This window comes from Hyla sarda, chromosome 4 (genome assembly GCF_029499605.1).
Source record: "Hyla sarda isolate aHylSar1 chromosome 4, aHylSar1.hap1, whole genome shotgun sequence".
NCBI classification, from domain to species: Eukaryota; Metazoa; Chordata; class Amphibia; order Anura; family Hylidae; genus Hyla; species Hyla sarda.
Genome location: NC_079192.1, coordinates 148,078,323 through 148,092,703, shown reverse-complemented (window position 1 = coordinate 148,092,703; position 14,381 = coordinate 148,078,323). Strand labels below are relative to the sequence as shown.

Here is a 14,381-nt window from a genome sequence, read left to right as displayed (position 1 = left end):
ATTTATACTATATTATTTACATTATCTATGCATAAATTACTAATTATACATTAAGATAGAGGCGACTAGGGGTAGACTAGATTACAGGGATCCCTACGTCCTAGGGACTCTGGCTATGGGGATCCATAAATAAATAAGTACCATATGAAATGCGGTACTGGGACACCACACTAGTCCTGCAGTGTCCATGCATCATGGACACACTTCTTTGATTGACAGCTGTATAAATCCTCCCACTGTCAGCTTGTGTGCCGCTACTGTCAGTGAGGACAAGCTGGGAGTTGTAGTTATGCTAATGCTAGGGGAGATGTGAGCAGACAGCATACTGAGGGAGGGGGCGGAGACCTGCACAGTGAGGCCATGCCTTTGAGAGGAATTCAGACTAGTGAGCTAAATTAAAAGTTTAATAAAAAAAAAAAAAGGTGCTTGACACAAAAAATAGATGTACATGGTCAGGATTAGGTACTGAGTGATATATAAAAATAAAAAAAATGTTGGATCTCATGGGTACGCTTTAAACAGGAACTCCAGTACATTTCTTCTTATCCCCTATCCACAGAAAAAGACACTCTGAAATCTCTTGCCCGGCGCCACAGTGTCCTGAAGACCGGAGATACAAGAAAATAGCACTCGTGTATCTCTGGTTCTCCCATAGACAGTGCATGGCGGGGGCTGGCCGACGACTGCCGCCCCATGCACTAAGATAGCTGGTGCTCTGAACACAAATATTTAGAACACTGAAGCTTCGGGCAGGAGATTACAGGGTGTCCCAGTGGCAAAACCCCCTGCAATCAGACACTAATCCCTTTTCCTGAGGATAAAGAGAACAATACTGGAGTTTCCCTTTAATCCCCCAGAGCCACATCTAAGACATTTTTTCTATCTAACCAGTGTACTATACAGGTGGGGAAAAAGTACCCTAAAAACATCAACCTTTGGCAATCTGGGCATGCTAGGAGTTGTAAAAGCTGGAAGTACACTGGTTGGGAAATACTGGTTTATAGATAGATGACGTAAATCCATTCTCCAGGAGAAGAGCAAATTTGCATACATTCCCATGAAGTACAATATAAAAAATAGGTGTCCATACACCATTGGATCTCTTCAATGAGAATCAGTGACTGCAGATATATACAATTGTTATTAATTTAGATTAAGTATTAAAGTATGTTTTTTTAATCCACTATAGGGAAATGAGTGCAGATATAAATAGGTTTAACCTTATCTTCTCTTTTTGTATGTAATGTTTACTGGGATTTGTCACCTCCATGTTTATTTTCTAGAACAAGAACAACTAAGCAGAAAAGACTTAACAAAAGAGAATATGTTAAAACTTATATTTGCTGTATTATTTTTTAAGATATAGGAAAAAATATATGTAAAACAAAGTGCCTTAAAAATAATTTCGATAAAGATGTACTTAGCTCTCCCTTTTTTGCTACAGTACCTATAAAGTTAGAAAAAAATCTTGTATCAATACTGTGGATAGCTAGTATTGTTCTCTTTTTTATTTATTATCTTTTATATATAGAGCACAATTCTCTAAACTGTAGACATAAAAATGCACATATAAAATATCTTCATTTTTATGTTCATTTACAGGCTCTAAAGCCATGTTTAATTCTAACTTTTGCCACTTTCAATTTAATACCAAAATACTACTCATATAATTTGGTTTCATCGCCCACAAACAGCTATTAACTAAATGTAGCTAGGATAAATAGACAGTAAGTAATGCCAAAAACTGTCAGGATATTGCAAGCCGGTACTACCCATTTTGTGTTAAACAACCATCTGCTTATCTTCCCACTACAGTGGAATACTTACATGTGTTATATCACAATTACCCTAAGAACTATAATTACTAGAGTTTTTTGGCAGAGTAGCAAGCAGCACTCCACATGGCTTTGTATTAAAACAGATGATAAAAATATCCATTTTGTGTCTGCATTGGAAAGATCTATATGACACGCGCTTTATACAAGATCCAGAACAAAAATCAAGTTAAGACACTAAATATGTAAAAATAAACCCTTTCTTGTACAGACTGCCACAACACATCTCACTCACTCATGGTAATATTTTTCTGTTATTGTTCTTTCTTAGGTTGAGCTCACATACTCAGTTTGGTTCCATTCTAGCATACTTTTCTACAAAATGAAAAATGGATCTATAGTTTCAAACCAAAAGAAGCAAGGGGATGGAGAAGAACACTGAAAAAAAGCTTATAGACCAAAATGGGATTTATAATCCACACTGGGTGCACATCTCCAGGATCTGACCTTTGATCCAGAATCAATAAGCAAATCTTTAGGTAGAAGCAGCACTCCACAAATTCAATTGTGCAAAAAAAGTGATGTGTTCATTCACCCACATCTATACAGCAAGGTTTCAGCTCAACAATAGAGCCTTTGCTTGAAAAAAGGCTCTGTTGTTGAGCTGAAACTTTACTGTATGTAGATGGGTGAATGAACACATCATTTTTTTGCACCTTTGGATTTGTGAAGGGCTGCTTCTTCCTAAAGTTTTGCTTACAGTATAAAACCCTATGCACAGGGATGCCTATCCTTTTGCATTCTCTTGCCATTGACTTATATGCTACAAAATAAGCAGAATTTCTCAATTTCTCTGAATTCTGTTTTTAACCCCTTAATGATGCAGCAAATGTTTAATATATATATATATATATATATATATATATATATATATATATATCATAATTCTTTAAATTTTCCATCTAAAGACCCATATCAGGGGCTCATTTCAATAACATGTTACTTTTATTGTATAGGTCAATACTATTACATCAGAATCCAATTTCTATAGTTTTTATTTTACTACTTTTATTTTACAGTTTTTACTTTTTCTTTTTAAAGAGTTTTATTAGAGTTTTATATAAGCATCAAAATGCATAACAAGAATAATAGTGTGTTAAACAAAATACAATCAATATTTAGAAACAGGAATAGAGGTAGCAATCGGGGGGAATCAAAGTCCCTGAGCAACCATCATATAAACAACAAAAGGATCCTCTGGATCCAGATATTGGACCATCCAAAGATATCAGTGGAGGATAAGAAAACCTTTAGGCTTGGTGAAAGCAATAAAGAACCTAAACAAAGGACCAATAAAACAGAGAAGCAAACTGCATTTCTGAGATGTGGATACTCTTGGAATTCCAGGAGAAAAACAAGACAAATACAGACACACAAGGAGAAATGGACAAGACCAACCAACAAAGGAGAGAGATATACCAAACATGCAAGGCTGCCAGGTGGCATCAAAAGCCTTTTGAGAATCCAGGAGGATGCTTGTGAATTTGTCATGGGCCATAATCCAACTTAATTTGGTTCTAACCTGATAGAGAGGAATATATTGAGTCTTCCAGCTTGTGGCTATTCCAATTTTGGCAGCATGAAAGATAATGTAGATAAGATTCCTCTTCCCCAATTTTTGTTTAGATGGAACTTTTTGATCACTTTTTATTAAAAAAAAAAAAAAAAAATTCTTATATAAAATGTAACCAAAAAACCATAGTTTCTGGCGTTTGGTATTTTTTTTTACATTTACACTGTTTACCATGGAGGATCATTAATATATTGTAATAGTTTAGACAATTTAGCACACGGCAATAAGAAATATGTTTTAATATTTTAATTTATTTAAATTTATTGCAATTGCGTTGCATACAGGCAGGTTGTTCATATATGTTTTATCATAGTTGACAGGTTATGTGAGCTACACTTATTTTTTAACATGGCTTTATGTCTATATTATTGAGTTTAACATTGAGAAAAGTGCACAGTAAATTCTTTGTGTTTACTGTACTGTTTATGCTTTGTATTTTCTGAGGTAACCATGGCCTAAATGTGATCAGGATTCCACCTGGTAAAGAATATTAAGCTAAAGCATTCTTAACCCCTTGGGGACGGAGCCCATTATGACCCTAAGGACGGGAGCATTTTTTTCAAATCTGACCTCTATCACTTTATGCATTAATAACTCTGGGATGCTTTTACTTATAAAAGAGAAAGTTTTTTTGTGACATATTCTACTTTATGTTAGTGGTAAATTTTCATCGATACTTGCATAATTTCTTGGTGAAAAATTCAAAAATTTCAGGAAAAATTAGCAAATTTTACATTTTTCTAACTTTGAAGCACTCTGCTTGTAAGGAAAGGGAAATGGCAAATAAATTACATATTGATTCACATATACAATATGTTAAGTTTATGTTGGCATCATAAAATTGACATGTTTTTACTTTTTGAAGACCTCAGAGCGCTTAAAAGTATAGCAGCAATTTTCCAATTTTTCACGAAGATTTCAAAATCTGAATTTTTCAGGGACCAGTTACGTTTCTTACTGGTGTGGTTCTCTGTGGCGGCCATTGTTTCTGTGATGCTTTGTCTGTGGGGTGGAGTGGCCCAGAGCAGAGGGGCTTGGTTGGGCAGTAGTGGGGCTGCCTGGCCACTGGGTCACCCCCCCCCCGTTGGGCATGGGGTCTCGGAGGCAGTGGTCGCCGCCGGGGGCTACGCCAGTGTCAGGTTAGGGACCCACTCTAACGAGGTGTCCTTGACGTGGCGAGTGGGCATGTACTTTTTGATCAAAATGTATACTAACAACCTGTTAGTTTTTGAAATTATGCTGAGAAGCAAGTAGATCAAATTACAAATTTTGGATGTGCGGCTGTGTTTCATTCTTTGTGTTGTACATTTGTAGTCTCTCCCTTCTTCCATAGCCTGCACTCCACTCCACCCATTTGGCCCAGGCGTTTTTAATTAGCAGGAAACTGCATAAGGGTTTCCTCCTACCATTCTCCCAGCCCTCTGGCAGGAAGCACATGGTAGGTTTCTTACTGGTGTGGTTCTCTGTGGCAGCCATTGTTTCTGTGATGCTTTGTCTGTGGGGTGGAGTGGCCCAGAGCCAGGCGCTTGGTCAGGTAGTAGTGGGGCTGCCTGGCCACTGGGTCGCTCCCCCCATTTGGCATGTGGTCTCGAAGGCAGTGGTCGCCGCCGGGGGCTACGCCAGTGTCAGGTTAGGGACCCACTCTAACAAGGTGGCCGTGATGTGGTGAGTGGGCATGTACTTTTTGATCAAAATGTATACTAACAACCTGTTAGTTTTTGAAATTATGCTGAGAAGCAAGTAGATCAAATTACAAATGGTGGATGTGCGGCTGTGTTTCTCTCTTTGTGTTGTACATTTGAAGTGACTATGAGGGTCTTTATGGTGGAAATCCCCTATAATCCCCCTCATATCTCATGTGGATGTAAAGTGCTCTGTGGGTGCACTAGAGGGCTCAGAAGGGAAGGAGCGACAATGGCATTTTGGAGAGCGAATTTTGCTGAAATAGTTTTGGGGGGGCATGTCGCATTTAGGAAGCCCCCGTGATGCCAGAACAGTAAACAAAAAACACACATGGCACACTATTCTGGAAACTACACCCTTCAAGGAATGTAACAAGGGGTGCCCCAAACCTTTAGCTGTTGCAAAACTACAACTACCAGCATGCACTGACAGACCATACATGCTGGGAGTTGTAGTTTTGCAACAGCTGGAGGCACACGGGTTGGAATCACTGAGTTAGGAAACAGACTCTAGCTCAATGTTTCCCAACTAGTGTGCCTCCAGCTGTTGCAAAACTAAAATTCTCAGCATGCACTGACAGCCAAAAGGCATGCTAGGAGTGGTAGTTATGCAACAACTGGGGAAGAACAGTTTGGAGACCGCTAAGAAGTGGTCTCCAAACTGTAGCCCTCCAGATGTTGCAAAACAACAACTCCAAGCATGCCCAGACTGTCCAGGCATGCTGGGAGTTGAAGTTTTGCAACGTCTGGAGGGCCACAGCTTGGAGACTACTGTGTAGTGGTCTCCAAACTGTGGCTCTCCAGATGTTGCAAAACTACATTTTTCAGCATGCACTGACTGAATGCTGGGAATTGTAGTTTTGCAACATCTGAAGGGCTACAGTTTGGAGACCACCATTCAGTGGTCTCCAAACTGTGCCACTTTACATATTGCAAAACTATAACTCCCAGCATATCCAGACAGTCAGTGCATGCTGAAAGTTGTAGTTTTGCAACATCTGGAGGACCACAGTTTGGAGACCATTACACAGTGGTCTCCAAACTGTGGCCCTCCAAATGTTGCAAAACTACGACTCCCAGCATGCCCAGACAGCCTTTGTCGATCTTCACTGCAGCCCCCTCCATCGCCACACTTTCCGGCCTGCCTCCTCCTGCTGCTACTTGATGTCTCTGCCGCTGCCGCTGCTCCCCCAGCTCTGTCCGGACTTCAATCGGTGGGCAGAGCAGGGGAAATTAACTTTAACCCCCGTCCCCAACTGCCATTGGTCGGTCAGTCCTGATTGACCAATGGCAGGGGATAGAATGAGGTGGCACCTCGCTCCTATCCTTTAGAATGGTTGGAGCGGTCTCTGACAGCTCCGATCAGTCTTATTTTTCGGGCGATCGGGTCACCAGTGAACCGTTTGGCCCAGAATTGCCTCAAATTGCCGGTCTGAATTGTCTCAGGACTCCCTCAGGCATTTGAATGGTATGCCTGCTGATAGATATCAGCAGTCATCCCGGTCCGATCACCGCCCGGCAAGCAGTGGTGATCGGAAATGTGGAGGGCGTACAGGTACACTCTCCGTCCTTAAGTACCAGGGCGCGAAGGCATACTGGTACACCTCCGTCCCCAACAGGGGAAAGCAATGTATTTTTATTTTTTTTGCAGATGATGCAACTGTTAGGCCTATGTGACAGGTAGTTCAGTAAAATGAACCATAAGGGAACTATTTTTGGGATAAAGCTCATTATTGTCATTAACTTGATTCCACCTTTAGTTTATAGCAATGTCCAAACTTGTTACACTCCACACATTTCTCGTCTGCTGAAAACTAGGAAAACATGTAGGAACAGTTTTTTTATGGCTCAAACTTGTTACAATATTATTTTTAGGTCTCATTAATTTTTTATTAATCAAAATTAAATAACTTGAATCTACTGGGTGGGCCATTTATATGGATACACCTTAATAACATGGAAATGGTTGGTGATATTAGCTTCCTGTTTGTGGCACATTAGTATATGTGAGGGGGGGAAACTTTTCAAGATGGGTGGTGACCATGGTGGCCATTTTGAAGTCGGCCATTTTGAATCCAACTTTTGTTTTTTCAATAGGAAGAGGGTCATGTGACACATCAAACTTATTGGGAATTTCACAAGAAAAACAATGATGCGCTTGGTTTTAACGTAACTTTATTATTTCATGAGTTATTTACAAGTTTCTGACCACTTATAAAATGTGTTCAATGTGCTGCCCATTGTGTTGGATTGTCAATGCAACCCTCTTCTCCCACTCTTCACACACTGATAGCAACACCGCAGGAGAAATGCTAGCACAGACTTCCAGTATCCGTAGTTGCAGGTGCTGCACATCTCGTAATTTCACAGCAAAGACAATTGCCTTCAGATGACCCCAAAGATAAAAGTCTAAGGGGGTCAGATCGGGAGACATTGGGGACCATTCAACCGGCCCACAACGACCAATCCACTTTCCAGGAAACTGTTCATCTAGGAATGCTTGGACCTGACACCCATAATGTGGTGGTGCCTCAACTTGCTGGAAAAACTCAGGGAATGTGCCAGCTTCAGTGCATAAAGAGGGAAACACATCCTCATGTAGCAACTTCGCATATCCAGTGGCCTTGAGGTTTCCATTGATGAAGAATGGCCCCACTATCTTTGTACCCCATATACCATACCATACCATCAATTGGTGGGATCTATCCAATGTGGGTTGGTGTCAGACCAATAGCAGTGGTTTTGTTTGTTAACTTCACCATTCACATAAAAGTTTGCCTCATCACTGAACAAAATCTACTGCATAAACTGTGGGTCCTGTTCCAATTTTAGTTTTGCCCATTCTGCAGCACCTGAAACCTAGGATACTGGAAGCCTGTGCTAGCATTTCTCCTGTGGTGTTGCTATCAGTGTGTGAAGAGTTTGAGAAGAGAGTTGCATTGACAATCCAACACAATGGGCAGCACATTGAACACATTTTATAAGTGGTCAGAAACTTGTAAATAACTCATGAAAGAATAAAGTTACGTTAAAACCAAGCACATCATTGTTTTTCTTGTGAAATTCCCAATATGTTCAGTGTGTCACATGACCCTCTTCCTATTGAAAAAACTAAAGTTGGATTCAAATTTGTCCGACTTCAAAGTGTCCGCCATGGTAACCATCCATCTTGAAAAGTTTCCCCCCTCACATATACTAATGTGCCACAAACAGGAAGTTAATATCACCAACCATTCCCATTTTATTAAGGTGTATCCATATAAATGGCTCACCCTGTATATAGCCTGTTTCATTTGTATCATTCCAATGCATCCATATACCAATGGCACCACTTTCAAATAGCTTTTTATGCTTATGGCTCCTTTATCCAGACTATTCTGTACTCTGGTCCTGCAGTTATTCACTACACTTTTGTACTGTCTGCATAAGGGGAATGGTAGATGAGTAACATTGGACTGTCAGATCACATCGGGTTTCTATCACAGACCAGTAAAACCTTCAAATATATCAAATACGGATTCATGAGTAGCCTTATACATTTTTTCAGTGTTGACACATACTGTTTGAAGTGATAAAGAATACACTGCCAACAATTTCTGTTCACACTGCCATGTCCATTGGTAGTCTTAGCAGGTCTGACAGAAAGAATAGCATTGCATACAGCACTATTCTATACATTAAAATGACAGAAACCATGGAAGAGCCTGATAAACCCCATTCTAAGTCAATGGGGTCCATTGGGTAACGTTGGTATTTGTTACACAACAGCTCCAGCAGAACTTTGCGGCTCTCAAGTACACTTACAACAGTTGCACACAAAGTACAATGTAAGAGTATCCTTGCATCTCAGTTTTTACTTTTCCAGAGTTCAACTCTTGTAAGTGAAAGGCTAAAGAAAGATGCAATGGGCCAAGTCTGGGTAAACCAATGAATATAAGAAATGACCCACCCCTCAAGGAAATACCAGGAAATAGTAACTTATTTAATACCCTAGAAAAAGGGGAACATTATTTCTAACCCCTAATTATCCTAGACAACCAGGGAAGTTTCTAATAATCCTATTACTACATTATTGTAAGTCACAGTTGCACAGGCCAGGTGAGTATCCCTTATTTCTTTTTTAGGCAATCCCGACCCCTTTCAGGTTATTTTTCCTTTGTATACATATCTTTAAAAGCAGAATTGAATGATCTATCGTCTTCTATGACTTCATGTATTATCTTTTCAGTACAAATCTGTTTAAAATCTTCAAATAATCATTAAGAAAAAAATATTTCCCCACTCCCTGTATTGCTAATTGACCACTACCCAAAAAGGAAAAGATTTCTCAGTCAAGGTAGATGGGGTGAGGAGAAGCCACCAGGGGGGCTGCTCTGATTACTAGTGGTTTAGGCAGCATGAAAGTGATGACACTTTACATTTCATTATTTCATGTGGTGGGAAAGATGTGCTTCAAAGTGCACAAGAAATTATGATTCATAAATTACATAAATGGCTCTTGTCCCAATGAATCTACATTGTTCAAAATCCCTTTATTTTACTTATTTAAAAGGGAAAAACGTTTAGCCTAAACTGTACAATGAAGCCTTTGAATTATCTGAGAGATCATTGATGGACAAAGAAACAGTCAAGTCACTGATATCTGTAAAAGTTATGAAAAAAATGACAGATAATAACTTTCCTCACATTAGGACTTAGAGGTAGAAATGCTATAAACTATACAAGAATTAATAAACCCTATAGTAAATATAAAACAAAAAAAATATGCAGTAAATATGGAAAAATATTTTTTTAACCCCTTAAGGACTCAGGGTTTTTCCGTTTTTGCACTTTTGTTTTTTCCTCCTCACCTTTTAAAAATCATAAGCCTTTCAATTTTGCACCTACAGACCATATGATGGCTTAATTTTTGTGCCACCACTATTACTTTGTAATGACACCAGTCATTTTACCAAAAAATCTATGGCAAAACCCAAAAGAAAAAAATAATAATTGTGCGACGAAATTGAAGAAAAAAAAAACATTTTGTAATTTTGGGGGCTTCCGTTTCTGCTCAGTACAATTTCTGGAACAAATGACACCTAAACTTTTTTCTGTAGGTCCATACAATTAAAATAATACCCTACTTTTATAGTTTGATTTTGTATTACTTCTGAAGAAAATCATAACTACATGCAGGAAAATGTATACGTTTACAATTGTCATCTTCTGACACTTATAAGTTTATTTTTATTTTTTTGCGTATGAAGTGGTATGAGGGCTTATTTTTTGAACCATGAGCTGAAGTCTTTATCGGTACCATTTTTGTTTTGATCTGACTTTTTGATCGCTTTTTATTAATTTCTTTATGGTATAAAAAGTGACCAAAAATACGCTATTTTGTACTGTATTTTTTTTAGGTGTACAACATTGAGCGTGCATTTTAATTACCAATATATTTTTATATTTCGGACTGGTACGCATGCGGCGATACCACATATGTTTATATTTATTTTTATTTACATGTTTATTTTTTCTTAAATGGGAAAAGGGGGGTGATTTGAACTTTTATTAGGGAAGGGGTTAAATCACATTTATTAACTCTTTTTTTACACTTTTATTTTGCAATGTTATAGCCTCTATAGGGGGCTATAACATGCATTACATTGATTGCAATGCAATGCAAAGCCAGAGCATTGCATTGATCAGTGTCATCGGCAATCTATTGCTCAAGCCTGGATCTTAGTATTTGAGCAATCAATCGCCGTTCGGACACGCCGCAGGCAGGAAAGGGACCCTCCTGCTGGGTCCTAGCTGATCAGGACACCTGCCGGGAATGCTTTTTATACATTTTAGATGTGGCAATCAACTTTGATCACCACGTCTAAAGGGTTAATAGCCGCAGGTCCCTGCTACCGGTAGGCACTGGGACCAACCCTATATGACCCAGAGTTATATATCGCGGGAGCAGGACGTACAGGTACACCCTGCGTCCCTAAGATGTTAAAGCAACTGGTTCCAGAAAGTTAAACAGATTGGTAAATGACTTCTATTTAAAAAATATTTTTCCTTCCAGTACTTATCAGCTGCTGTATAATACAGAGGAAGTTCTTTTCTTTTTGAATTTATTTTCTGTCTGACCACAGTGCTCTCTGATGACACCTCTGTTCATGTCAGGAACTGTCCAGAGCAGGATAGGTTTGTTATGGGGAATTGCTCCTGCTCTGGACAGCTCCTGACATGGACAGAGGTGGCAGCAGAGAGCACTGTGGTCAGACAGAAAATAAATTCGAAAAGTACTTGACTTCCTCTGTAGTATACAGCAGCTGATAAGTACTGGAAGGATTAAGATTTTTTAATAGACAAAATTCACAAATCTGTTTAACTTTCTGGCACCAGTTGATTTAAAAATAAAAATGTTTTTTTTTCCACTGGAGTACCCCTTTAAGCTAAAGGCAGTCTAACAATGGGGGCTTTTCACCTTTGCACAATATAGAATTACTGAGATATTATCCTTTAGCTATTTATTCTTTTGGCAGTTGAAAAAGTTTTTTAGGTTTTACATTTTCCCTGTTTACCAGAAGTTAGCTATCTTGGAGCACTACAGAAAAAGAAAAAAAGTAGTATTACTTACTATTTGGTCTGTTAGAGGGGGCAGCACAATCTGCTTCTCGATTCTGTTAAGCACCAATTTCCATAATTCTTTAAGAACTCGTTTCAGTACAGTCTTTTCACATATTTTAGCAGAAACTGATAATCTGGAATAAAAAATTTACAATTTCAAAAAAATATATATAACTCAATGTGTGTGTATATGTATGTGTGTATGTTCCAGCATCAACATGAAACTTGGCACACATGTTACTTATATGTCAACTACAAACATAGAATAATTAATTTAACCCTAACCTACACCCCATTTGGGTTTTTGCTTAAAGTCCAATGCAAATCTATGGGAAATGTATGGTCCAGCATAACTTTCGTATGGGTGGAGATATTTCAGCAATACTTGGTTACAATATACAGTGGGGTAAAAAATGATTTAGTCAGCCACCAACTGTGCAAGTTCTCCCACTTAAAAATGAGAGAGGCCTGTGATTTTCATCATAGGTATACCTTAACTATGAGAGACATAATGAGAGAAAAAAATCCATAAAATCACTGTCTGATTTTTAAAGAATTTATTTGCAAATAATGGTGGAAAATAAGTACGGTATTTGGTCACCTACAAACAAGTAATATTTCTGGCTCTCACAGACCTTTAACTTCTTCTTTAAGAGTCTCGTTTGTCCTCCACTTGTTATCTGTATTAATGGCACCTGTTTGAGCTTGTTATCAGTATAAAAGACACCTGTCCACAACCTCAAAGAGTCACACTCCAAATTCCACTATGGCCAAGATCAAAGAGTTGTCAAAGGACACCAGAAACAAAATTGTAGACCAGCACCAGGCTGGGAAGACTGAATCAACAATAGGCAAGCAACTTGGTGTGAAGAAATCAACTGCGGGAGCAATTATTAGAAAATGGAAGACATACAAGACCACTGATAATCTCCCACAATCTGGGGCTCCACGCAAAATCTCACCCTGTGGTGTCAAAACCCTGTGGGACCAAAATAACAAAGGTTACCATCAGTAATACACTATGCTGCCAGCGACTCAAATCATGCAGTGCTATACGTGTCCCCCTGCTTAAGCCAGTACATGTCTGGGCCCATCTGAAGTTTGCTAGAGAGCATTTGGATGATCCAGAAGAGGATTGGAAGAATGTCACATGGTCAGATGAAACCAAAGTAGAACTTTTGGGTAAAAAATCAACTCTTGGTGTTTGGAGGAAAAGGAATGCTCAGTTTCATCCAAAGAACACCATACCTACTGTGAAGCATGGGGGTGGAAACATCCTGCTTTGGGGCTGTTTTTCTGCTAAGAGACAAGGACGACTGATCCGTGTAAAGTAAAGAATAAATGGGGCCATGTATCATGAGATTTTGAGTGAAAACACCCTTTCATCAGCAAGGGAATTCAAGATGAACCTTGGCTGGGTCTTTTAGCATGACAATGATCCAAAACACACTGCACGGGCAAAGAAAGAGTGGCTTCGTAAGATGCATTTCAACGCATATATGATCTAAATTACCGTCCGCTGCTTTCCTCTTTCTCCGCTGATCTGACTAGGTGGGATAGACGCGATTTTTCCTGGATCGGGCGTATTAACATTATTAAAATGAACCTTCTACCATGACTTCTATATCTCTTCCAGACTATACCTATTCCCCTCCCGAGGTCGTTTTTCCAATCTTTTGATAGGTTATTCACTAAATATGCCTGGGGTACCAAGGGACACCGCGTGGCCCGTAAGTCTCTAGTCCATCCTAAATCCGAGGGTGGACTTGCCCTCCCGGACTCCCACCTTTATTATCTTTCCGCTGTAGCGACATGAATGGTGGACTGGTTCCACCACCAACGAGGGAAACACACGTCGTATTGGACAACTGCGCATATGGCGAGCCTCCCGTTTATTGCACGATCAGTGCTCCGGGTGTGTCTTCACTCCTTTGGTCGAACGGTCCCCTGACGCCTATTAGGGGTAACCCTAACTTATCTCCGGGTAATTGGTCACTCTCTTTTTTGGGTAGTGCTAGAGGGGATGTGTTTATGTTCCCTGCAGTTGATATCTGAGGTGATCCAGGGTGGTCCTCCTACTCCGGCTCAGTTATGGCAGTATAACCAGCTTAGACTCTTTTATGCTACATGGAAGCAGTCCCTGGACCTTCATAGGCCCCTCCTGCCTTTTGAGTCTCTGTGTGTTGCTCCAGCAGCTCCTGGACACTCAGTATCGGTGATCTATGCCCTCTTATTGTCCAAAGCGGGGGCGACCCCGCCGGCACACAGGGGGGGTGGTGGTCTCGGGAGCTGGGCCTCACCTTTGGCGCACAGGATTGGACTAAAATCTATGCACTCTGCCACGGGGCTTATGTCTCTGTGAAGTTGCAGGAAACAAACTATAAAATTGTTTCACAATGGTACCGTGTGCCAGCATTACTGCATTGGTACTTCCCTACGGTTCCTGAGGTGTGGTGCGGCTCCCGGGACGATATCTCATATCTGGGTGGATTGTACTCTTCTCTTGCCTTTCTGGACAGGGGTGTTGCAGGTGATTCAGAAGGTGACGGGACTTACCCTCCACCGCTCCCCTCAAGTCGTATTGCTGTCACTACTCCCGGGTAGGATAAATGCTCTTAAGAAGGGTCTGGCCTGCCTTTTGTTGGCTACTGCACGTCGAGTTATCCCCAGGAAATGACGGACCACCCA

At 40.0% G+C, this 14,381-nt stretch overlaps 1 protein-coding gene across 1 annotated transcript in view; it reads right to left on the bottom strand.

Moving 5' to 3' along the window:
• The window catches only part of UNC13C (unc-13 homolog C), a 627,474-nt gene that overhangs the window by 113,215 nt on the left and 499,878 nt on the right, over positions 1-14,381 (bottom strand). Inside the window, exon 28 of the mRNA XM_056572349.1 lies at positions 11,704-11,827. Within this exon, the coding sequence (XP_056428324.1) occupies positions 11,704-11,827 (124 nt within the window). The remainder of the gene's footprint in view (positions 1-11,703; positions 11,828-14,381) is intronic.